Source organism: Dermacentor albipictus, unplaced genomic scaffold, assembly GCF_038994185.2.
Source record: "Dermacentor albipictus isolate Rhodes 1998 colony unplaced genomic scaffold, USDA_Dalb.pri_finalv2 scaffold_21, whole genome shotgun sequence".
Taxonomy (NCBI): domain Eukaryota; kingdom Metazoa; phylum Arthropoda; class Arachnida; order Ixodida; family Ixodidae; genus Dermacentor; species Dermacentor albipictus.
In genome coordinates this window covers 4,054,546-4,080,308 of record NW_027225575.1, presented here as the reverse complement: position 1 = coordinate 4,080,308, position 25,763 = coordinate 4,054,546, and the positions used below count along the sequence as shown (strand labels likewise).

At 44.9% G+C, this 25,763-nt stretch overlaps 1 protein-coding gene across 1 annotated transcript in view; it reads right to left on the bottom strand.

Moving 5' to 3' along the window:
- Positions 1-25,763, bottom strand: part of LOC135918732 (parafibromin-like) — a 232,335-nt gene that overhangs the window by 128,047 nt on the left and 78,525 nt on the right. The window contains exon 8 of the mRNA XM_065452378.2: positions 14,768-14,869. Coding sequence (XP_065308450.1) covers positions 14,768-14,869 — 102 coding nt within the window. The remainder of the gene's footprint in view (positions 1-14,767; positions 14,870-25,763) is intronic.

Here is a 25,763-nt window from a genome sequence, read left to right as displayed (position 1 = left end):
TCAAGAAACCAAAGGAAATATGAACATATCGGAATGCTCTGTAGACTGAGGTTCCCTTGAGCATCTCTGCCAAGACTGTCTATTTTTGCAAGATACAGGTTGCTGAGGACGGGTGCCAAACAAGACCCGATACATACGCCTTGCTTCTGTATAAACAGAACATTACACTGGATAAACGTTGAGGTCAGGTATTGCTTAAGTAATGCTAAAAAACTCTGAACAGAAGTTGCGGCTTCATTGCAAAACCACACTACACCAAATTTGTCAATGCTTTCTTCAACGCAGGTTAACAGCTCAGATTGGGGAATAATGTAATAAGCGACTTTTATGTAAGTGGAGAATATGTTCAGCGCCTTGTCAGAGTGCACTTTAATCAATTCTAAAGCTTGGTCTGAACTCTTGATAAAGAAAGGGGTCATTAATGTCGCGAAGATTTAGTGTTTTCAGCAGGTATGCGGCCATTTCCTTCTGCCAGGTCCCTTTCTCAGACACGATTACCCAGAAGGGGACATTACTTTTGTGCATCTTTTTCGCGCTACAAAATACATCTAAATACTTCCCGCTGTTCTTCTCAATGCCATTTACAACCTTATTCAGATTCAAGTTTTTGCACATTTCAAAGGCTTCTGCTTGGAATCAGCTAATGAGACACATTTATGTTGCCTAAACATGCCTGAGATGGCTTCGTTAGCCTTTGAAATAAAGACCCACGAGTCATGACTACAAACCCACCCTCCTTGTTGGCAGGCAGTACACATAACGAATTACCTACTAAATACAAAGCTACGCGACGTACAGATACCCTTGAAGGTTGAGGCTCAAAGCGTTTTAGAGGGTCGACGCTTTCGGAGATCACTCTGCCAGCTTCATCCTCCGGTGCTAGCCAGGAGACTTGACGCACTAGGGAAAGCTGCTCTGGCCTGGTCCTCTTGATTTGTATGGCGAATTTCGGTCCGTGTGCAAGAACTTTCCGGATTTCTTCAGGAAGGTGAATTCCATCGTCAACGTGAACCTTGCAAGTAGGTGTCTGGTGGTCCTTTTTCACACAGTCTCACAGATGTCTAAGCTGAAGTTGCCACAATCCTTCTGTGACTTGGTCCACCATATGCACGTGTTTCTGAGGTTGAAGTTTTGCCGTGTATGGTTCAAATGTAACATGCATCTGCACACTTAGGTTGGTCCGGTATATCCGCACCTTGCGTAGCCATTCTGCTCGAAGAATTATAATCCTAGTTGCATGTCCGTAGGACGGCAGACAACTGCCGAACAGGCTTCGAACATCTTCAAGCAAGACTTCGAATGTCTTCAGGCAAGAAACTTTTTGTAATACATAAACCAATTTCCTGCGCAACGTTTGGCAATGCTTGTGCTAGCCAACCGTTCATGTCACTATCAAAGAAGGAGCTGGAATTCCTGCGCATGCGTTCCTCCGCCAATGAGCTGCTGCCGTGCATCTTCTGCCGACGAGGGGGCGGACGGAAAACGGGCACCCTTTCTCGCCGCGAGAAAGTGCCGGACGCGCGCGCGCGCACCGGCACGCGGCGCGTCTTTTGGCGCCGCCGACGCCGGGCCCCGACCACGTGCGCGGCCCGAGGTGCGCTCGACTGTCGCGCCGGTGTCGCGTGAGAGTGGACACCTGTGCATCCCAATGACCCGCACACGTCTCCGCGGAGTTGTCCGAAGGCGGGTCCATGCTTTCCTTTTTCAGCTCTTGGCTTGGTGATCGCCCTCAACGTCGTCCTGCCGGATTTTCTCGAAGGCTGTCTTAGCGCTGCCGGACGTTGTGTACTCTGGTGTTTACGGCGAACTTTTCCCCGGCGGTCCTTTCTCACGGATTACCTTTCGACGGCGTATGCCAGGAATTGTTCGACAGCGGTTCTTCGTCTTCGACAGATTTGTTCGAAGCCTTCAACCTACAACAGTGTCCAGCTGGTGACGAATTTGAACATTTTCCGTTTCCGAGCTGGCAACATTGCCAAGAGGGCGTTGACGCTGTCAAGTGTCAACTACAAAACCAGCGCAGCAGCACTGTGACGATGGGGCGTGGAACCGGCGAGATGGCGGTGACCCTTACCAGCTTTCTACTGCTCACGCAGGTGTTTACGGCGAACTTTTCCCCGGCGGTCCTTTCTCACGGATTACCTTTCGACGGCGTATGCCAGGAATTGTTCGACAGCGGTTCTTCGTCATCGACAGATTTGTTCGAGGCCTTCAACCTACAACAGTGTCCAGCTGGTGACGAATTTGAACATTTTCCGTTTCCGAGCTGGCAACATTGCCAAGAGGGCGTTGACGCTGTCAAGTGTCAACTACAAAACCAGCGCAGCAGCACTGTGACGATGGGGCGTGGAACCGGCGAGATGGCGGTGACCCTTACCAGCTTTCTACTGCTCACGCAGGTTGGCTCTTTTTACTCTTTGAAAGCGTCGCGCTTCATTTTGCCGGTTCCACCCCAAATGCTTTATCTTACTTTTTCCTGTCGGCGACGCGGTTCTGTGGTGTCGAATCGTGTGCATGTCAAGCGGCACTTTTCACTTTTTCGTAGCCCGGCATTTTATCTACTTATTTTGCTGCTTTGTGGCGGAGATATTGAGTGTAACCCAGGTCCGTCAACTGCTGAACAAATCCACGAACTGTTAAAGGGTCAAAGTGCAATACTTTCCAAGTTATCGCAGCTGACCGCAGACGTTACTGACGTTAAAGCTCGCCTTCTTTCGTTGGAAACTAAGCTAGCAAAGATCGACACAATTGAAAAAACCTTGGCTCACGTTGAAGATCAGCAGCGACAAGATCATGATGCTTTGGCAGGCATGATTAAAAAATTGGACGACTTGGAAAATCGTGGGAGGCGCAATAATTTGCTTTTTTATGGCTTGGCAGATTCTAATGCCAATGAGACGGCAGCCCAGTCTGAGGAACTCATAATAAGTCTGTGCACTGCGAAGCTTGAATTGCCTTCGTTAGCTATTGAACGTGCACATAGGCTGGGTAAATTCTGCGCAGGAAAAAATCGGCCCGTCATTATTTGTTTCAATTCTTTTAAAGACCGCCAAGCCGTGCTTGCAAAAGCATTCAAGCTCAAGGGATCGAGCGTTGCTATATCTGAAGACTTTTCCCGTACTGTCCGTGATAAGCGAAAGAAATTATGGGCGTATGCCAAACAAAACAGCGAAGAAGGCTTGAAACCAGTTCTGAAGTTTGATACGCTTCACTTGGGGAGCAGGCGCTTTCAATGGGACGGTAAAGCCGGCGTTGCACGGGAGCAATGACAAATTACTGTTAATGCTGCGATGTGCCCCGTCAGCGTTCTGTTAGTCAACTGCCGCAGTGTCAAAAATAAAATTGATGATTTTCATTTTTTTCTTCGTACTATCCAACCGACCATTGTTTTGGGAACAGAATCTTGGCTTGACCCAACTGTCGCAAGCACTGAAGTATTTCCGGACACGTACGAGTGTTTTCGTCGTGACCGCTGTGCGCGTGGTGGAGGGGTGTTTATTCTTGTCCACAATAGTATCCCAAGCGTGCAAATGGAATTTCCGGATAATGAAACTGAATCGATTTTTTGTAAAGTAAGGCTACTCAATGGGAAAGCAATTGTTCTTGGGTCATTTTATAGGCCTCCTGGTCCTTCTGTAGAACCACTAGTTCATTTAGCCAATTTTCTTGAAACTATTAAGAATGAATGCCTTGTTCTAGGGGGGGACTTTAATCTTCCGGATGTTGACTGGTCAGCTGGGGAACCAAGGGATACTGCTCGAGGGAGCCTATACTCAACTTTCTTTGATATTTTAGATCAGAACACTTTTTATCAGTATGTGCACGAGCCATCACGCACTGACGGAACAGGTCACGTACTCGACCTTTTGCTCTGTAACGTGCCTGATGTTGTATACAATGTACGGGTGTTGCCAGGTTTGAGCGATCACAACGTTGTTCTAGCAGATTTATCAGTTCAGTATGTGAAGGTTGCAAAAACACCTAGTCGAAAGATTTATGCCTACAGCAGGGCCAACTACGAGGCGATTAGCGCTGCTTTCGAATCGTTCTTTCCAACTTTTGATGCACTTGCAGATAATCTAGATATCGAACAACTATGGAATACTTTCAAATTGAAATTGTTCGAACTACGTGAAGCTTTTGTCCCATCACGAGTTATATCAAGTAGGCGAGCTCGAGACAAACACTGGTTTAACACAGAGTTACGTGCCCTTGTTCGACGACAGCGACGAAACTATCAAAGATATAAGGCGTCTAATTCGCCAGAGCATTTGGCCTTGCTGAAAGCAACAAAAACTGAATTTAGGCAAAAGTCCGACATCGCTAAGGACTTCTATTTCTTTAATCTAGGAGAAAGACTTGTCACGGATACCAAAGAATTTTGGAGGTATGTGAAGTGTAATGGCAAAGACAACAGATCAATACCTGCTTTGAAAAATGAGGAAACTATTATTCATGATAATGAGTCTAAAGTTGAAATTTTTAGCCGTTATTTTTCATCTGTCTTTTTGCCGTCTAGCTCACGTACTGTCTGTTTTGAATTACCTGCTGAAATAGACCCCATGCCAGAAGTTACCTTTTGTGTCGATGGTATCCGCAAATTATTAAAAGATGTGAACCAGGCTAAGGCATGCGGCCCTGATGACATTCCTGCCGCTATCATACGGAACTGTGCGGATGCGTTACGCTTTTATTTCGTCCGGATGTTTCAGAAGTCCCTCAATGAAACTGATATGCCAGATGATTGGAAGTTAGCGCGAGTCGTGCCCATACATAAGAGTGGGGTGCGTAACTCCGTTCAGAACTACAGGCCCGTTTCCTTAACTAGTATAACCTGCAAAATTATGGAGCATGTAATATACAGTTGTGTTATGGCCCACTTAACTAAGCATAATCTCCTAAGTCCCTGCCAACATGGTTTCAGGCGTGGTTTATCGTGCAATACACAGTTGGTAGAGTTTATTCATGATTTAGCCTCGGCAGTTGATAAACAACAAGTTGTGGACTGCGTTTTTTTGGATTTCAGTAAAGCGTTTGATGTAGTCGCACACAGTCTCCTACTCTCCAAATTAAAAGCTTATAACGTGGATGGTAAAATAATAGCGTGGATTGACGAATATTTGTCATTGCGGAAACAGGCTGTGGTTCTGAACGGTATATCTTCGCAATATGCGTCAGTTACGTCGGGAGTTCCCCAAGGCTCAGTGTTGGGGCCACTATTGTTTTTGTTGTATATTAATGATATTTCAGTTGGTATACAGTCTTCATTCAGGATGTTTGCCGATGATTGTGTTGTTTACAGAGTCATAGATGCCATTTCCGATTCACAAATCCTGCAAGTTGACCTAAACACTATCGCAGACTGGTGTGTGCGTTGGGATATGTCGTTAAATATAAATAAGACTGTTCACGTCACCTTTACAAGAAAACGAGCTAATCATCCCTATAGGTATAGAATTCATGATTCAACTCTAAAAGTAAGCAAGGAATTTAAATATCTAGGTGTGTTTTTTACTTCTGATTTACGATGGAACAAGCATGTTAACTATATTGGAAATAAGGCAGCATCAGTTTTGGGATTCTTGCGGCGCAATTTTAGTCATTTACCGAGTAACTTGAAGACGCAGTTGTACTTTAGTCATGTACGTTCAATACTTGAATATGGATGTGTTTGTTGGGACCCACACACATCTGAGCTTATAAACAAATTAGAAAAAATCCAGAATAGGGCAGTTAGATTTGTTCTTGGTAATTATAGCCGGCAGCTTAGCATGACAGAAAGCAAACTTAAACTTAAATGGCAAGAGCTGAAGGATCGTAGAAAGCTGATTAGATTAAAATTTTTCCACGATATTTATTATTCTAAAACAGGCATAAACCGCGAAAAATACATCCAGGCACCACACTATATATCTAGGCGACTTGACCACTGTCTGAAGGTCAGGGAATTTTCTTGTAGGGGTGACGTCTTTCGTTATTCTTTTTTTGTTAGAACTGTTCGAGATTGGAACAGTTTGCCATCGACCATTGTATATATTACAGAAAATGATGCTTTTTACCACGCATTGAACTAATTTATTGATGTATTGTTTCAAGTTTGTAACCTCCCTGCTGTAATGCCCTACGGGGCGATGCAGGTAACTAATAAATAAATAATAAATAAATAAACATAATGCAGTCAAACCTCGATATATCGAACACGGATATATCGAATTATTGCGTATATCGAACACTTTCTATATCACGTGGAAAATCGCATGCATTTTTAATTTTTTATTTCGAACGGGGCCGGATGTAAAATGGATATATCGAACTCCGCCGCCCCAGACCAAGTGCGCTCTGTTGACAGGAGGCGGGCTTTCCCGCAACACTCTCGAAGATAGCGGCGGCGCGATGGGCATTCCAGACTGCTGCGTACGACAGCTCCCACATCGGTTGCGCCAAGGGTGCCACTTGAACGTAGCGGCGTACACACGCGGCGGCTTGGAGCCAGCCACGGCCGGTCTGGGCCGGTCTCGAGGGGAGCGCGCGCTTCGCGCGCTCCCCGGCCGCGAACCAGCCCGGCCGCCTCAATCACGCGCCCCCGCGCCCCCGCCGTGCGCGCGTGATCGAGGCAGCCGTGGAGCCAGTTGGAGCGCTTTGTCGGTGCTGAGCCACACAGCATGTGCATTGAGGACTTCGTTGGCGGTGACGACAGCACCGGAACAGTGGCGGAGTTAACAGACGTGGAGATCGCGGCAGAAGTGACTGCTGAGCAGCCAAACGAAGACGCTGCCGAGGCTGATCCAGCAAGCGCTGATGTTGCCCCGCTCCCGACTGCAACTGAGGCTGTAGCTGCTTTGGCCATTGTACACCGCTACTGCGGCGCAATAGAAGGCACTGGACCGTCTCTTGTGGACCGTTTGGACTATGTTGAGGACGCTGTGGTCAAGCACGCGGTTGCCAATATGAAGCAGGCTACGCTGCTTCAGTACTTTCAGCGAACGAAATACAGTCGCCGACCGATTTTCCGGACTCCAAAAATTCGTACATGCCCGATTATTCGGTCAGCTTCGCGGCACCGCCATTCTCCCCATAGACCATAATGTATAACAACTGCCGAAAGTTCGGACACCTTGCAACCTCTCGTCTGATTTTTCGGACACTCCTTGAGCCAACTCAGTCGAGAGCACCATGCACTGACTCTGACCGGTGCCCGGTGCATGGTTCGACTTGCTGAACGCCATTTTTATTTCGAACGGAGCTTCCTTGCTGCCCCACGAAGTGGCGCTGCTGGAAATCCCCGCTCATCATCATCATTTCTGCCGGGTTCGATAGAGTGGCTCTACAACAGTTCAGGTTTCAGCTTAGTAAGCCATGTCAAGACAATCGAGCAACTGATTTGTTTCTTCGCGCACGACGCTGCGAGCAGGCCGCGTTTTTCGTTTGTGCGACTGGTGTCGGTACAGTGGTGTTTGCTTTGTGCGCTGTGTCGAGGTTTCGGTGATCCAACGCGACATATGGAAACATCGCGTCAAGTGTCTAATGGCACCGACAGTGCCCACGCAGACTACGCTGGGGAATGCCGGCAAGCGGGTGCCGGGAGGTCTAAAGCCCGGACCACACGTACGCTTGCGGACGCGCGCAAGCTCGCGTTCACGCGCCCACGCATGCGCAGATGGTGCAACATGGCTCGTACGCGTCGAAACGCGGCGTGAGCGCGGGGAACAGCTCCTCCCTGTTATCGTGCGCTTGGGTTGCCTCGCATCTGCACGCCTTGCTACGCACCTACGGCGCGGAACGTTCAACTCTCCGTGAAGCAGATTTATATCATGCAAGAAAGTGGTTCTTCTTTCCTTTATGCGCTGATCTAGCAGCTATAAAAATATAACAATTAAGTTTATAGATATCAAAGCATTTTGAAACACTATCGATAACAAAGTACGAAGCGGTGCCTACCAAGGCGTCTGTGAGTGAGCCCAGTGAGCGCGCGCTGTCGCGCGTCTTTGTGGATGCAAACCGCCATTACTCGCGAGGCGCTCAAGGCACTAGGCGCGCGGACGCGAGCTTGCGCGCGTTCGCGAGCGTACGTGTGGTCTGGGCTTAAGATTTGTCGGCTTCCGATGTGCTCCCTACTGACGCGGAAAATGTTCTGCCAAGACCTGCACAGTGGTTGCATTGCGACTCCGGACACCGTCTCATTTGACAGTTTCACAGGTGCCGACACTGCTGTACTGACGTGCGCAGAACTCGACGACGGTGAGATCATTCGTCAAATTTCTGCTGCACCGCTGGACGATGACTCTTGAGTCGGAAGATGACACACCATGTGCTACGCTGCCGTCGCATACGGAGTGACTGTGCTTTCAGCCACCTATAGTGATTGTACGACCCTCTCCGAGATCAGGCTTATCTGATTGCGCGTAAACGGAAAAAACGGCGTGCAACGGCGCATTCACGATTTCTTCAAGCCTGCTGCCGAGCCCGAATAAGTGCGTGGAAATAAAGGATTTCATTTTTTTTTTTCTTAATCTGCTTTTTCGGACACCTGTTTATTCGGACATTTTCGCAGTCCCCGTAAGGTCCGAATAAACGGTTGGCGACTGTAAATACTTTGTTTGAAGCTTCATGCGAGTATCTATAGCGCCACGATTGGTTCATTGATTGATTTGTGCTAGTTTTTGACGCGTTTTCTACGTGATTTTATATATCGAATTCTGGCTATATCGAACTATTTTGCTATCACCGCGCTGTTCGATATATCGAGGTTCAACTGTAGTTTTTGCCTAGTTTGCAAGTCAGTTATAATATCATTTGCTCCGTTACCTTGTCAGTAGACACATGCTTATAAAAAAAATGGAGAGAAAGAGAGGGTATAAAAGAGACGTCTGTCACGGAAGTAAATTGTTGTTGGAAGTTAGTGCTTGTGTGTGTCTGTTTTCTCTTCTACGTCCTTGTGCTATTTGCGCTACAGGAAAAAACTTTTTAAAAAACTTCACTTTTATTCGTCTAGAATAATGCGACCAATATAATTGACCAAACAAAACATGTTTCAATGGACGAAAAGTACTATGGCCAGCAGACACCCGGAATGTATTGAGACATATACAGATCGTTTTCACAGAATCATTCCCAATTCCTTGCGACGCCATGTATTCATATGCAACAGTTATCAAAGAAACGAGAAGAAAGGGGGTTAACCAAGGGGCCCGAATTTTATAAGTCATATCATGAGAAGCCAACAAACACTGACACCAAGGACAACATAGGGGGAAATTACTTGCGCTTAATAGATGAAATGAAGTAACGATAAATTAACGGAAATTAAAGTGGATGAAAAAACAACTTGCTGCAGGTGGGAACCGAACCCACAACCTTCGCATTTCGCGTGCAATGCTCTACCAATTGAACTACCGCAGCGACGTTTCCCCATCCACTTTCTTGGGTATTTATGTGTACTAGTAGAACCCTGGGAGTGTTAGCCAGCGCCACCACTCACAGACCTTGGCGAAGGTTGCGGGTTCGGTTCCCACCTGCGGCAAGTTGTTTTTTCATCCACTTTAATTTCCGTTAATTTATCGTTACTTCATTTTATTTATTAAGCACAAGTAATTTCCCCTATGTTGTCCTTGGTGTCAGTGTTTGTTGGCTTCTCATGATATGAGTTATCAAACAAAGCAACAATGCCCCACATTATCATTTAGAAAACATTTGACTTACTAATTTGCGGCCCATTGGACACTCAGAGCCTGTGTCACAGAGAGCTACAGAGTTACAGAGAATGTTTCTTCGTGGAGCATTCCACATTTATCGTCACAACGAGATACAGCGCGTTGGATGGCACAGTGTGAACTTGCATGATAAGAAAAAAAAACAGCACTCACTCTTTTCGCCAATGAATGCCATGTGCTAGGTCAGGAAACACTTGAAGTGAAGCGCAAGCCACGCTTTGAACAAACATGAAAGCAAATTAAAATGCACTTGTATAAAACTGCCGCATTCAAGTGAGCAATGCCATTCCGCATGGCATAAGAGCTCATTTACAGTCTTGCCAAGTCTTGATTCAGAATCACTGATTGGTAGGAGTCACCAAGAACGAACTACTAAATTGTGAAACAGAAAAAGATTAACATCTGTTTTAGTACAGCAAAAATATTTGAAACAGAATATTTACTCATATGACAGTATTCTGATTTAAAATTTTGAATTCTTTTTTACATAGATTTCTTTAGTTTCAGTGTTTGTACCCCCCCCCCCCCCTCTCACTTAGTCACGCTTCAATAGTGCACCGCTAACTGATATCTCTGGCGATAGGTTTTGGCACCCTTTGTGTGCCAAGCTTCGCAACCTATTTAGATGGACCTTGGCCTCGGTATATTGTGAAATTATGGAACTTCAGATATACCGCAATCTAATCCAAAGGCAATTGCAAAAATGATGAAAACATTGAAATTAAAATAAATAGTTAAATGGTTTTGCACAGCGACCGTAAAACCATGCAGCATGGCTCATTGTTGTCCACCGATGCTGGTTGCTGAAATATGGCGGTTCCCTCGCACTAGAGCCTATAAATGCCCGCACAACAGCAAGATTAACAGTTGCCACAATGGCGACAAGCTAGCTGAGGAGCTTCCTGCTATGCTGGCCACCCGGCCCAAGCATGTTTGTTTTCCAAGCAGTTTGTTTTCCACACAAAACAGTGGCCAGAAGAATAAATAAATGTCCTAATTGTATCTTTTGTGACAAGCAACAACCACTTTCCAACCTGTAGCACTAATGAGGGCTGCAATACAAGAAAAGTTCAACTCAGAACCAGTGTTTGGCCGCCGTTGCACTCCGTGTGACAGTTCGGTCACATCACACGCTTCGTAGTCTGCACGCCATGAGTAGCATTTCAGACAAAATAAGATCAGTAAATAAGCAGTCTGTCTCCTTTTAAAGCAAAGCTGGTTATGGCAAGGGTTCAGTGGATTTCTCAACTCCATGAGCAAAAATGCGGGCTGATCCTGGTGATAGTGCAGAGAGGGTCCAAGTGCAATGGCACATACCCCTGTGGTCTCTGTAACATGCCCTTGAACTACCTTTGTCACACCTGAGACCCAAAGAAGTCCCAGGCACAAGGACAAGAAGTGATACTACGATCGGATCTTAGCCCAAAAGCCCGACCCATTTCAGCCATGCCTACGTTCACACCACCCTCTCTTCATCGGCATTCCAACTGCTTGCATGCCTAGTTTCTTGCCACTCTGCCGGGACAGTGACACCATAAATGTGTACCACAGTGACAGCGACCAAATGATGGCCACCAATCATGACTCCCCAATCAAGACCCACTGATTAAGACCTACCCATCATGACTCACTGACCAAGAATAGATGTGTATGTGTGCAGATGTGTGTGTGTGTTCCTTTTGTCACGATGATCGCCAACCGCCACTCAAGACAGTAGCATATGTTCGTGCCTTTGATCAAAATTCTGTGTAACCTCTGTGTCATGAGCTAAACAGCTTCGCTGGTCATCCACCTTCCCAGAGTGGTATGGCTCATTTTTTTACTTCGAATTGATGCGATGAGAAATAAGGCGCTCTCAAAACTATGCATTCCGAGATCGTCAGCAGCTGTTTCTGAAGCACCATATGCTATGGCTTCGCTTAGCGATTAGGCTTAGCGGCAAGTCAGCGGTGTTGATCCACTTGCGTGGCTGACTCGGCAGACTCTTCATTAGTCAGTGGGGCATTGTGTGGGGCACGCTGTTCCGGGAAGCTTGTGGTTAGTGTGTTTATTCTTTGAAAAAAAGTGAATTTTTGCCCATTTCACAAGTGGCCGGAAATATTTGCACGCTGTGCATTGCCACGAGCAGGCATCGCTGCAGAAAAGTTCGTTGTATTTACACCATCTAGACAAAATATGCAAAAAAATTTGTCCGCTGTAGCCAACAGTCGGTTATAGGCAGTGGGCGGCCAGTGGGCGGCCACAGAAAGGGGAGATGTACCTGCCCCTTTTTTGGTTCTTCCACTACTTCATCGATGCACATGAGTCAGTAAGATCCCACTCTCTGTTGGTTGCAATTCTTTTTTCCTTTTTTGCAATGCATCGCCAATCTCAACATCTTAGAAACTAGCCTAACCTTCAGTCTTGGTCAATTTTACACAGCTTAGCGCGAGGAGAGCCGACGGCGGCAGCTGGTGCATGTGTAAGGTTGTCGTTGACGGTAAGTGTGAAGACACCGCTGTGTTTACATTCGTTGCCGTCGATGCACATGCCATGCATCAGACGCAACAACTAGACTTGGGAACCACGTGGAAGAAAAATATCTAAAGAAAGACTGAGCCATTGAGAGGACAGCAGAACAACAGTTAAAACGCTGTGTTGACCTTCAGTACCCATGCTCCGAAGCCGTCACACTCATGGTGGCAAAGACATGCAATTCGCATGGAACACTCAGCTATTGCGTAGGAACAGCTCCTTTATTAAAAATTTGGGGGAGGCTTACTTCGCCTTTAAGAGTTGAATGTGATAGCCCTCAAAGATCTGCAGTTTATGTAACCTTAATTTTTACCAAAAAACACTGACGGCGGATGCTTTACACGAAAACGAGCTTTCAGATAGAAACGCGGTCTCTTGCGCGGACCGATTCTGGTAGTGCACAGCCGCACCAAAAAATAAATAAATAATTTTTTAGAAATTTCTCTGATCGTTTCACAATTTTAATATTTCAGTCCAAGAAGATTCAGCACAAAAGGCATACGCTGTTGGTTTTGTTTCACAACATTTGTTTGTGGGCCGTTATTCTCAAAATTCCGCAGAATAACTTTGCCAAGAGTGTAAGATAAGGTATCAGCAACTTCAGTGATAGAATGGTGTGACAATATAGCCCGCCTATACTGTATGTCATATAGCAAGGCGTGGTACATACAAATACCTAAATATACACGAGAATTTTCACTCATGGGGACGCCGGCGCTGACCGCCGACACAGGATTTTTTATGACACAGGACCCTCTATCGCATTAATATTTTAAGACCTAAGCAAAAACAAAGCAGCGCCAGAAATGTGCAGTGCTCAGCAAGTGAAACGCAATACTCGGAGCGTGCGATTGCCGTCACTTTTTTGCACTACGATCGCTGTTGGACCAAGTGCAGTCACAACACGTCACAACGGCTCTTGCGTTTATCGTATTCCCGTATACATCAGCCCGGTGTCTACAGCCCTCACAGTCGGTGCAAAAATCGCTGGCGGCCATGCATTCCAAGTACCCTGTTACAGTTGTTGAGCACTGTATACATATAGGTTGCATGCAGACCACACATATCCAGGCTTTCCGTCGTTCCATCTGGTGAGGCAGCGATGGCAATTAACCGATTGAACTAAATGGCCACACCAGGTTGTTACGTTTCAGTTACTATTTGTGCACCTAAAACCGCAACATTTTTGTTCAAATTGGCTTTCATGAGGCATTGCCGCATATAAAACTGAAAAAACAAGGGAGCACATTCAATGAACATAGCTGGCGGCAGTGCCATCTGCGCCCAGCACAGCCAGCACATGCCATTACGTTCGCGCCGCGGCCGCAGGAAGGCACCACCAGTCCAAACTCACCAGTACCCTGTACCTGTAGCCAGGTCCATTAAAAATAAAATATGTTCCATATTAATATAGGCCAACCAAACAAAGTGAGAGGAAGGGTTTGTATTATTCAAAAGTATATTGCATGCCAATCTGTTGTTAAAGGCATGGACTGTATCAAAATTCCATTGTATTGAAATTCGACCTTTTATGCTAAGCGCAAGGGGGGGGGGGGGTCACAGATCACATTGTTTTTGTTGTTTTTACTTCCAGTATGTGATATATATACTATTTTTTGGCCACAAGTGCAAACAGTGCACTGAGACTGCTGATCGCATAAATTTGTCGCTCCCGTGGTAGATAGGTTCAGATCTACTATGCCTTCCAAGTAATAACTGTCCGCAAGATTAAAAGTATAACACTTAATATTGATGCATGCACATTGCGTGTTTCTTGTGGACCATGCACGCAGGCGCCCCGACGAAGATGACGAACGCTCTCTGGCACTCGAGCTGTCGGCTAAACTGCCCAGTGCTGCAGTTATCCTTTGTAAATATACTTTATAAATAGCCTCCAGTTCTTAATCCTTCATTTGCGTAACAATATTATGTCAAATTACATGTCACATGTCTATATCTGTCATATGTGATGCACTGTTTTTCACTCATTAATGAAACATTGATTGAAAAAAAATATATATTACCCTCAAAGAATTGATCGCTGGTTGCTTTTGAGTGCTCCACAGTGCTCTGGCAATACATATTCTATTCAGCTGGTTGAAACTGAACACTCGGAACACATTCAGCTGCTTCTTTCAGAGCGCTCGGAGGTGCTCTAACCTTCAATCTGGAAGTGCAACCAAGATCTGTCGGAGTTCCAGTCATGCAGCTACTGCAGCTTCTATTGCTGGTAAGGTGTTTGCTGCCGTGACATGTGCAGTGGTAGCAGGCAGGTGCCTTAGCACCTGCACGCCTTGTTTGTTTACACTGGAAGTGCTGACATGTTTCCTCTCCCAGCCTCCGACTGTTTTGGCAGAGTGGCTGTACATTCCACTCAGGCATGCTTTTTCTGGCTCCAATTAACAGCAGGCTCAGCATCCTTGCAATCCCAGCCAGAGCACAGAAGGAACCAGCCGAGTATCATAAACATTGCCTTGGAGCATTAATGACGACTTGGGCATTTGGGCGGTGCCATACACACTATCTTTCAGCGAGATGCTTACCCTGGGTGGCAGAACGGGTTCAGGTTGTGCCTGCTTGGTGGTGACACCTTCCTCCCGCATCTTGATTGACTGCAGGATTGGGAAGATGGACTTGGCAAAATTCTGCACAGAGAAGAAAGGCCACTCTTATGGGAGCTTCATTGCCAAAAAAAAGAAAGCATGCTGGTGGTCACAAAAGATAAGATTGTCAATGATTTAAATTCAACTGTGTGAATTTAAAGTTTAAGGCCATGTTCTGCATTCTGCATCTACTAATAGGTAGCTCCACATAGGTAGTATGCAAAACAATTGTCCAATGTCGAGCCCTAGATACCCGCACAAATGTAACTCAAGAATGAGGGTTCCTAAATGTTTGGCATTGGAACACCCCAACTGCTCTCGTAAAGTGTCAAGAAACTCAATGTCTTTGTGGCACAGTCAACCATGCATTAAACAAACAGTACACATGGTTAGTTACAACTAGTTACAAATAGTTACAATTCATTCATGATGAAAACAAAACACATGTCAGCGCAAAGGTCTGCAACCATATTACTTTTTAGCAATGAGCCAATGCATGGGTCAGTGAAAATTAGGGCCAGTTTAGAGAGACACTCAAGAAATGCTTACTTACACTAGATTAGTACCTTACCTTTCTAGAATACCATCTAGACCCCTTTCACCAAGAGTAACTAGCATCCTGTGCTGGAATTTTCAGTGTGGCTTATCCACAAATATTCCTGCACTATCTCTCCCTGACATCACAGATGTTGGCAACATCTGGCCACCAATTTATTTATATAAAGGGACATGGAAAGGAGTTTTCACTGCATCCAAGAATACACAAAAACTCAACATTTCCAGAACGTTCTTGCAAACACATCCACACACACACAAAAAAAGAAATTCATACTAACATTGTAAAATCCATGACACAACATTGGCTTTATCAGAGCAGCCATTTGAGACCAAAATTCAAAAAGGGGGGAAAAAAAAAAGACTGGCTTCTTCTTTCTACACCCATGGGCTTTCTTTTTTCTTTCTTTAAACATATGCACAGAAGGCTTCAAAAGAGTACGTTAATGCATAAAAATGTCCTGCAAAAGATTACTAGGTAGAACTGTGGCATCTATGACGGGAGCTGCAAGTAAGACAGTACAGCCAGCGATGGCTATCACATAGATTTGCCTAAACTTTGTGCTTCCAATTTCTAATAGCTTTTCGATATTGCAAATTGAACATTTTTGAACAGTAAATACTTACAATTCACAAGTATTATGCATGTGCACAGAAACTTGTTACCTTAAAGGGACCCTGAAACGATTTTGGCGATTTTCTACAAACGTACTGAGTCGTTAGAGTAGGTCCTTCTGATCATTAATTGATGCATCTAAGTGCTCTGCGTAAAGCGTGTAATTTATTATAAGGTTTTAAAAATACCCATCGTTGCCGATCGCAGCGCACTGCTCGGCGGAATTTTAGGCCGCCCCTACCCAATGATGCAAATAACCCATATTACGTCACATGGGCGAGCTATCTGATTGGCTGACCAGGGCGCGTGGTCGATAATTTTTTCCAACTTTATGGTGAACAAATGATGCTTGTAATAGTTGTAATGTTAGTTACTTTGTTTTTGTAAAAAGAAAATAACTTAAAGAGAATACACAAGAATACTTTTTTAGTACACTTCAGCACTTCCGGCACACAGCAAGTGTCGTCTGCTTGTGTTACAACGTACTCCATTTTGACGAGAGCTCCGCGGTCAGAGTCGGTCTCAGTCTTTTCGCGAGCACTATGATTCGACTTTGTTGCCTTGTGGACTGCAAACCTAGCGACCTGCAAACCGCGAGTCCAGTATTAGGGCAAACGCAGGCACAAGGGGACAGGGTCTGGCCGCTTGACTGTGCCGGGATGAGCCACAAGATGAGCAGAAGGGCAAATGTGAACGGTCTGCACGGTGCAGCCACCTGGTGGCACAGAGCTCAACCATACACAGTAGCAGCAACGAAGTGTATTCTTTGCTGCTGGTGTGTATTTTTCGCAGGAGTGTAATCATCAACACGTTGATTTATAAATGTTTAAAATGCTTTACACTTGGTTAGAGCAATATTAGCGCTTTGTTTGACTGGTTAAGCGCTGCGCCAGCAAGTGTCTGGACCGTGCAGACCGATCAGGCTGCTCACGTACGTCTACGCTAAAGTTCCTTCATCAGCTTGAGTTTATGCCTCCAGTCATTTGCCGAAATGACCAGCTTGCCTGTTTTTAGCGGAGTACCGGACACGTTCGGCGCTACTACAGAATGCTCGCAACGCACGCTGCTTCGATAGCTCTCGGTCGACGGCCAAGCGGCTAGCGGAGAGGTCTCGCGCGGGAGGGGGCGTGCTCCTAAACAACCGGAAGTGAGCGATGTGACGTCGCATCGTGACGCTGAACCAGTGAAGGCGGAGCTTAGCGCCGCTCGCTCGGCGAGCGAGTTGAGGAGGAAAAGCATAGCTAGGGAGGAGGGTAACTTCTAATCGCTTGCAGCTCCATTAATACGTAACGCTTCACTTAAATTGTGGTGCGAATGTTCTACTTAAGCTGTACCCTACGCACCTACAAAATTTGTCCGAACCGTTTCAGGGGCCCTTTAATGGGTTTACAAAAACACAAATTGTTTCAAAAACTCAAAAAACAGTTGCCTCTAATAATTTTTGCAAAAAACTCTTTTCGCCAAACTCGCCACACTCAGCGCCCACTTAAAACATGGCTGGTACTTCCAGCATGTGCCTGTCATTATTCTCTGCATAGTTTGAGGTTGCCAGCTGAGAAAAGCAACACTGACAAGTGGAATGTCTGCCACCCTGTCCAGCAATCCTTCCAGTAATTTATATCACAACAGTCAAGAAAATGTTTCAACTCTGTGATCCATGTGCCCTCTGCAGGAGGAGCTATTTGCAGAATCTTTGCAGGAGCCCCGAGACTAGTGGCCATGACAGAGCGAGATCCAAAACTGTTTAGTCCATACCTGCCAAGTTTGGAAAAACCAAATCCGGGAAATTTTCTGACCAGGGATGGAGTGGGGGGGGGTTGGTTACCCCGGAACGTATTCTGAAACGATCGCCGCAGCGAAGTTTCGCACTGGCCACGCCTCCGCCGTTGCGGCGCGCTCTGAATGGCTGCTTTGACAAAACCGGAAATTCAGGTGGCGCAAGTGAATTTCCGGTTTTGTCAAAGCAGCCATTCAGCGCGCGCCGCAACGGCGGAGGCGTGGCCAGTGCGAAACTTCGCCACGGCGAACGTTTCAGAATACGTCCCCCCCCCCTAGCCTCAAATGCCTATTTTTCAAGCGCTGACAGTGCTTCTGCACATAGACAACTTCATTAGATTTTTAATTACAGATTTACAAATTACCACATGAACGTCAAGGCCTCATTTTTTGCAGGCATTCCTTTGTCGTTGATTTTGCTTTCAGAACTTATTAAACATTTAATTAATTAAATTCTGAGGTTTTACTTGCCACAACCACAATCTGATTATGAGACACGGTGCAGTGGGAACTCGGGATTAATTTCGACCGCTTGAGTTTCTTTAATGTGTACCCAATGCAAGGTACACGGGCATTTTTTAGATTTCACCCCCATCAAAATGGCGCGGTTGCGGCCTCGTCCCATCACCTCGTGCTCAGCAGCACAACAAAGCCAGTAAGCAACCATGGCAGGTGTCTAAAAATTCTCCAGAGCATGTTAGATTGCAACAAATTCCATTTATTTGACATTTTGCGAGGAGGTCATTTCCTAGCGTTTTATTACACAAGGACGAGTGTAATTATGTTCTTTTTTTTTCCCGATGTTAAATTGCCAGTCGCACTCTGCATTCCTCTGTAGTACTAACAAAATACCTAACATCACTTCAGTTGTGTACAACTCTTTCCATACCGCGCCCATTGGGCATCATTAGCCAGCTAACAATGGTTTGAAGCACCGCTTTCGAGACCTTCCATGCCGCTCAAAGACACACTGCTACAAGGACGAGAACTATATTCTTGTTTTCTAAGCAGTTCGCTTTCTCCCTGCGAGGCATTAATTTTTGAATGCACTCCGAAGTTTCGCGATCGTCAAAGTATAAAGTGAAAATGGTTGCCTCAAGGAGCGGTGCTCGCACTTTGAAAGATCGCAGATCTCATGAATCCGCTGCATCTGCGGCTGATGTTATCAATGGATTGAGCAGCAGCAAGTCTAAGGATGCTGCCTTTTTGTCGGACTTTGACTCTGAGAGTGACGACGATGCAAACCAGCCCAGAAAATCAGCAGCCACAAGCCAGCACGCCAAACCATAGTGCTTGCACTTAAATTTTTGTAGTGGTACATCTGTTCCATGAAAAATTTGATTTTTTTGGACATAGCACCTATTAGATAGTAATACATATTGTATATCGAATAATTTTTATACATAATTTTCTGAGCAGATACAAGCATATCTTTACAGACTTTGTTCACTTTTATCCCCCAATTTTGATTCTGGCAACTTATATTTTTATGAGATAAATCTCATTAATAAAACATTTATGTATGAAAGGTGCATTCATTCTGCTTTTTGCTTATGTATTAAACAAAATATTGCATGCAGTAGTTCCTTCAGAAAAAAAAAAAAATCTGGCATAACCTACAAAAAGCACCTATTTTCCCCATGGTAGGGAAAGAGTCAAAACTACTTGAAGATACTTTTTGCGCTCGTGCTCCTTGCTTTACACCATGACAGTAGGCCTATGCAATGCCAAAGCATATGACACCGAGGAGTATGATGGAGTCTAGTGCTGCTAGTTGCAAAACGCGGCATTCGTTTATTAGCTGAATGATACTAAGGCCCCTAGGACCCCAAACAACTCCGTCAGTGTAGAGAGCCGCACTGCGGTTAACGAAATAACGCCATGTAGGGTTTTCCCACTATTTTCTTGACAATGTATAACAATGCTATGCGCCATGAACTCCCGACTGGATTGGACTGGGTTGGATTTTTTTGCCAATGTGGCCAGACAAAGCGCTGGATGCGGATAGAAATGGGGCAAAATAGCAATTTCCAGGCAATTTTCCTGTCAACTGTACAACCAGTAAAAATGGTCGAAATCCAGGAGACTCGGATAATACGGGAGACTTCGCAAATATGATAATTTTCCATTCAGCAGCAGAACATCTTCAATGAACATGTGAAACAGAAGGGATACGACACATTTCAAGAGGCCCTTTGCTGCAATAAAGCTGGACTCACTAAGCAAGTGAGAAAACGCAGATGAAATTCAATTAGGTTATTACGTCTACGCAGACAGTGCCTTTCCCGCAACTTCTTCATCAGATGAAAGTGACCATCGACCAAGTTATGGAAACTTGTTTGAATGAAACCGCAACAGACAGAATCACTGACCAGGCAAAACATAGAGCTAGCTCTGCCTTAAAAAAGTGTCTGCTCGAGCATCCCAACAATTGTAATTTGCATTTTCTTTCGCGATTTCTGTATTTATTTTCTGGTGCTCTTCAGTGTCCACGTACTCTTTGGTATGGAGTGCATGCTAGGTTCTGGAACACATTCGAATGCGCTGCCTTAACTTGGTAGAGTGTCACTTTCATTTACATAATTTTTCAGCAATAGACAGCATCTCTGCGCATTCACTATGCACCACCATGCCAGCCATATTGTTTGACAGTTGGATTCGTACCTGGCTTGAGTCTTGTCTTGACTTCGTATGGATAAGTACTGCTTGATTATTTTGAGGTGGCTGCCATAAATTTGCTAAATTAATTTTAATAAAAATGCCCTATTTCAAAATTGTCCGCCCATACAGTAACACATATTTCATGCCTTTTTTTTTCTTTTTTCCCAAACTGCCAGTGCTGCTTTACCCAAACAACTAATTTTGCCATGTGGCACCACAGGGGCCAAATGTCATTTGACATTTGCCACTACCTGCAAACGACGTTGCATAACCTATTCTGGTTTGATGCAAGTTCCACACATAAACCCAGTCTAACAAATTTGGATGCCCAACACATCACACCCTACACATATGAAAAGGCATGCTGCCATAGTAATGAGGAATTTAATAATTCATGTGGAAGGATTCAGAATTGAGTACTCTTTTAAAGGCTACAATTGGAGCAACCAATTCTCGCAAACCAGCCAGTTTTACTAACCCTTTCAGGCACTTGAAGAGGGAGATGAGAATGTTAGTCTGACATGAGGTACTGAACACAAGGCATGAAATAATGGTTATTCTAGACAGACATTTCTGGGCTGTGAAGCTTGCACACAATTCAATGGTGCTATACTCACAATTTTCTGTGGCAAAAAAGGGAAGGCCATGGAGGCAAAATGCACACAAAGTTAGAGCACTCCAGAAAAATGTCTGACATTTTCATCCATATTACTTAAAGCTGGGAGAGAGAAAAGAAATGTCTTATTTAAAACAGCAATGCAAGACAATACACCACCGAGTGTTCAATTTTACTTATTTTCACTGCTTTTGCCTTCCGCGTTTGAACAAATGCAAAACCGTTGCAAATGGAAGCTGCACTGATTATCTCTTCCAAGAAATGAAAAGCGCTGTCAAATGCTGCTGAACTACTTGGTGCAGTAACACGTGTGCAAAAGCTCCACACCTATGGCTTGCCCTTCTTCACTACAGAAAGTTGTCCACAAGTAGAGATGAGGCGGCAGAGGTCGGCCACTTCAGAGTCGAACATTGTGGTCAAGCTCACAGACACAGTTAAAACTCAACTTTAAGGAGTCGGCGAGACCGGAGAATTATTTTGTTAAATCGAGAACTTCATTAAATTGAAAAAACACTAAAATGTTCATTACAAAAGAAAGACGTTACTTTTGCCTGAGTGGGCTTTAAACAGCAGGTGAATGCACTTATTGTTGGCTCTACCAGACGAAGAGCCAAAGCTGAGTTTGCAATGGCAAGACCCTGCAATGGTCTGTTTCATAAAAGCAAAACAGCCCGCATCAAACCAGGGCCTGTATAACGTAAAACTATTCCAATCTGTCATTATTCCAGCTTAGCCATTATCCCTCCCTGATAGGTGATGGCTCAGGCTCAGCCCATTTGGGCATGGTGCCCAACCACAAAGGCTGACCTATCACAGAAGGCTAATGGCTAATCTGGAATAATGACAGATTGGAATAGTTTTACGTTATACCGACCCAGCATGGCAATTTGTTCAATGTGCCGATGTGAGAACAAATTTTGAGGCATTTTGAACACATCAGATCTCCAGTGACCTGTTTCTTTATTCATACTTTCCACCAACCTTTTATTAAATTGAGCAAGACATTGCACTGCTTTCATTGCTTTGAGGTTTTCAATGTAATAGGCTCTACGATTATGCACTGGGGAATCGAAAGAACTTTGTTAAATCAATAAATTTTGTAAAATGAAGTTTCATTAAACTGCGGTCTGACCCCCATTGCACTCTAGTAGCAAAACGTGATGGGTATACATACAAACAACCAGTTTTAAAAGCTTTTTTTGTTTCAAATCTAGAGGGCTCTGTTTTGCTTAGTTAGTGACCCGTAGTGACTCGTTACCTACGAGACTTGTAGGTAACATACACTTTCTAGAATTGCTGGATTTAAAGTGGACAAAAGCATCAACCGGTCAGCAGTCGAGATAAGCAAGAGACATGTAGAGTAGTGGTGGAAAAAAAAAAGCAGGGAAAAGATTCATCAACCGGATCTGTTACAGGCACAGGCAGTGGTACAAGATAGATGGAGAAGTTTCGGGGAAACAAAACAAAACAAAAAAAAGAATTAAGGAGATGTATACAAAAATGCTAGACTGAAAAACATGTACTGCATACCTGATTAAATCAAACAGGCTAGGATACTATTTCACACCGTCCAATTTCAAAGGGGATGCCAATATATAATCATCAACATCATCAGTGACATAGTACTGGATGTTTATATAGTAGACTCTTGTTCATTCAAACTCCAAGGGGACGGGAAATGTATTCAAATATTATGAAATTCGAACTAAGGAGAGCCCTTAGTTCAGATAACAAGCTACAATTTCTTGATGTCAAGTTAGAATTCCTACCGGAACATGTATGTTGGTCATTTTCACTTCAAGCTGGAAAACCACTAATGAATTATGCCTCAAACCATTCCAAGCATGTGAAGAATGGCATAGTCATTTCGTGTTTTCGGTCAGCGTTGTTGAATTCATGTTACCACACCGTAAAGAGTCCATTTTTTGAGCAAGTTGATAGGTTGAGAAAGGCTGGGTACCCGTTCACTGTGATGTTGGCGTCGTGCGATAGGCTAAGGAAAAAACTTAAACAGGATAAAGGACAATGCAACAAGAATCAAAGGCACAAGGATGTGGCTTCCAAGATTTCAGTGATTCCGTATGTGCACGGCCTTTCACACAGACTTAAAAAGGTGGCTGGTAGTTACGCAGTAAAAGTGGTATTTTCAGCGAAAAACAAAATAGGTAGTGTGTGCTCTAAGGTTAAAAGTAAGTTCGAAAGAAAGGATGATGCAAAGAAAGAATGTAGTGTCAAACATCCGCGCAAGAACCAGTTTGTTGATTGCGCGATGAACGTTGTATATCAGATCCCTATGACGTGTGGTCATGTGTACGTAGGGCAGACTGCGAGATGCATTAACACCAGGTTAAGGGAACACTTGTCCAGTCTGAAAGGTCGCCCTAGCATGCATTTGGCAATGCATTGCCAAGAACATAATTGCTCCCCCTGTCTTAGTAGCACCAACATTTTGTATAGGAATAGGAATCAAACCGCGAGGGAAATTGTGGAAGCACATTGGATTGAAAGACAGAAAGGAAAATGCATCAGCCATCCATCGGTTTCATTGTTGGATAAAGAAAATTCACTTCTATTGTCACATCTTTATTGCATTTTATCGTAGGTGGATGCTTCATGCACCTTGCTGTTCTTATGTTGACCAGGTGGCTTTGGTCCATGTCTGTTTTTCATCACAAGTGGTGTATGTACTGTAGATGTGCTCGCTTGACTTGATCGTGCAGATCTGTGTGCATTATATGCGCTATAGGCGTGCTCTGTTTGACTAGATCGCGCAGATCTGTGGGTATATAAGCAGGTGGTTCTTCAAAAATAAAACCAGTTGTTAGATAGCGCTCGTCCTTGTGTTTCTTCTATTCTTCGTCCCTGTTTGTTGCGCACAATAAGTTTTATGATGAATTTGTTCTAACTAGGCCGACTCGCAGTCTTGCTTCAAAAAGACTTATCTTTCCTCCATCAGCTAGCCCAATACATGTGCCGGAAGTCTAGGCTCTGTATAAGTCTTAGTGGTGCTGGAAAAAGTTTACGTTCTGTATAAAGTCCAAATATAATAACATACCTACCATTCGATTTTTCTAATATTAGATTTTTCGAGTAACTGGTACCTACAATGAACATCCTGGCCATTGTCGATGCCTTGATGCGCACAGCATTTGCACAGTGCACAATATCTATCGGTACAAGGTTCAACCAGTTGGACCAGACTGATTCAAACTATTAACTGTATGGGAACAGAAGGAATAACAAAAGCAACATGTCTGCAAAGCACGGAAGCATGTGTAAGGATCGGGCCAATTAGCCACCAAAAGGCACGCTGTTCGTATCAGATATCAGAGTTCAGTGTTCACACGTGCAAATTTGCACAGTTCAGAGCTTTCTACCCACATGCTAGCGCTTGGATGAACTTTGCGCAGATGCTCACAGTAGTTGGCAGCTGGTCGACCGTAGACCTAAATGCCGTTTCAACAGGAAACAATATAACCCATACATGTGATCAGGCGACCAATCACTGATGAGCCACCCGTAGGAACATATTAAAGACAAGCTTTCTGCAATGATTTGCGGCCCGTTATCACATCGGCCAGTGGCGAATTTTCATCATGCCCACACCATTGGCCAGACTGTCTACCCCATTAGGCCTAATCGAAGATGCATTGAGGGTGTCGGAGACTAAAGTTAGTTTCACACCGAATCAACACAGATCTATTCACAGAACCGCACGACACTCAAAAAGCTGAGAAACTACCTTGCCAATGAAAGCGAGCACACGGGGTGACTATTGTTTATGGCTGCTATCTCTGCAATATACCGTGCATCGGACCTTCATTCCGAACGCCATTTGTAGGCCCACAACAGTCGATTTTCGTATCTTCGAATGACGGATCAAAGGAGTAGGTTCATATTGCTACACGTGTGTGGTATTTGATTGTTTTAATGAGGCGTATGGGCGCTATCACTTGAGAAAAGAGGAGGAAGAACGAACTGGGCTGGCGCTGTGAATCTAACCGGTCAGCGCTGCAACCACTGTTGTAAATATAACCTGTAAATAGTTGCTCGTCTTACTGACTCGTCCTTCACGTAACATTGCGGTGAAGGTGCAACATTCCCCGTCCTCGCCACGGAGCTCCGAAGCAGCCACACCATCGTCTTCTCAGCCATGGCTTCCGATGAAACCACCCCGCTGCCACCTACACTTACGGCGCCAACCACAACGTATGTTACGGTTCCTAGTCTCCGTGATCCTGGGACATTCTCCACCTAAAATGACGTTGACGTCGACGACTGGCTCAGCATGTATGGGCGTGTTAGCCGATGAGCCATCAGCGAGACCCTAACATCATGCTTGCCAATGTGATCTTTTATCTGCACGGGACACCATGTGTCTGGTTTCACACCCATGAAATTGAGCTCTCCAGCTGGGACATTTCCAAAGTGCGGCTTCGTGACCTATTTGGAAACCCGTCAGGTCACCAACAGGCTGTGCGAAAAGAGGTTGCCCCCCCGTGTCCAGTCGTTGACCGAATCGTATGTCTCCTACATAGAGGAAGTGCTCGTGCTTTGCTGGAAAGTCGACGAGCACATGACCATGGTTGACAAGGTGGGCCATATCCTAAAAGGCATCGCAGACTTCAATTTGCTCATCTATAACGACGTTTCTACCGTAGACGCCATTATCAAAGAATGCCACCGCTTCGAAGTAGCCAAAAACTGCCGCG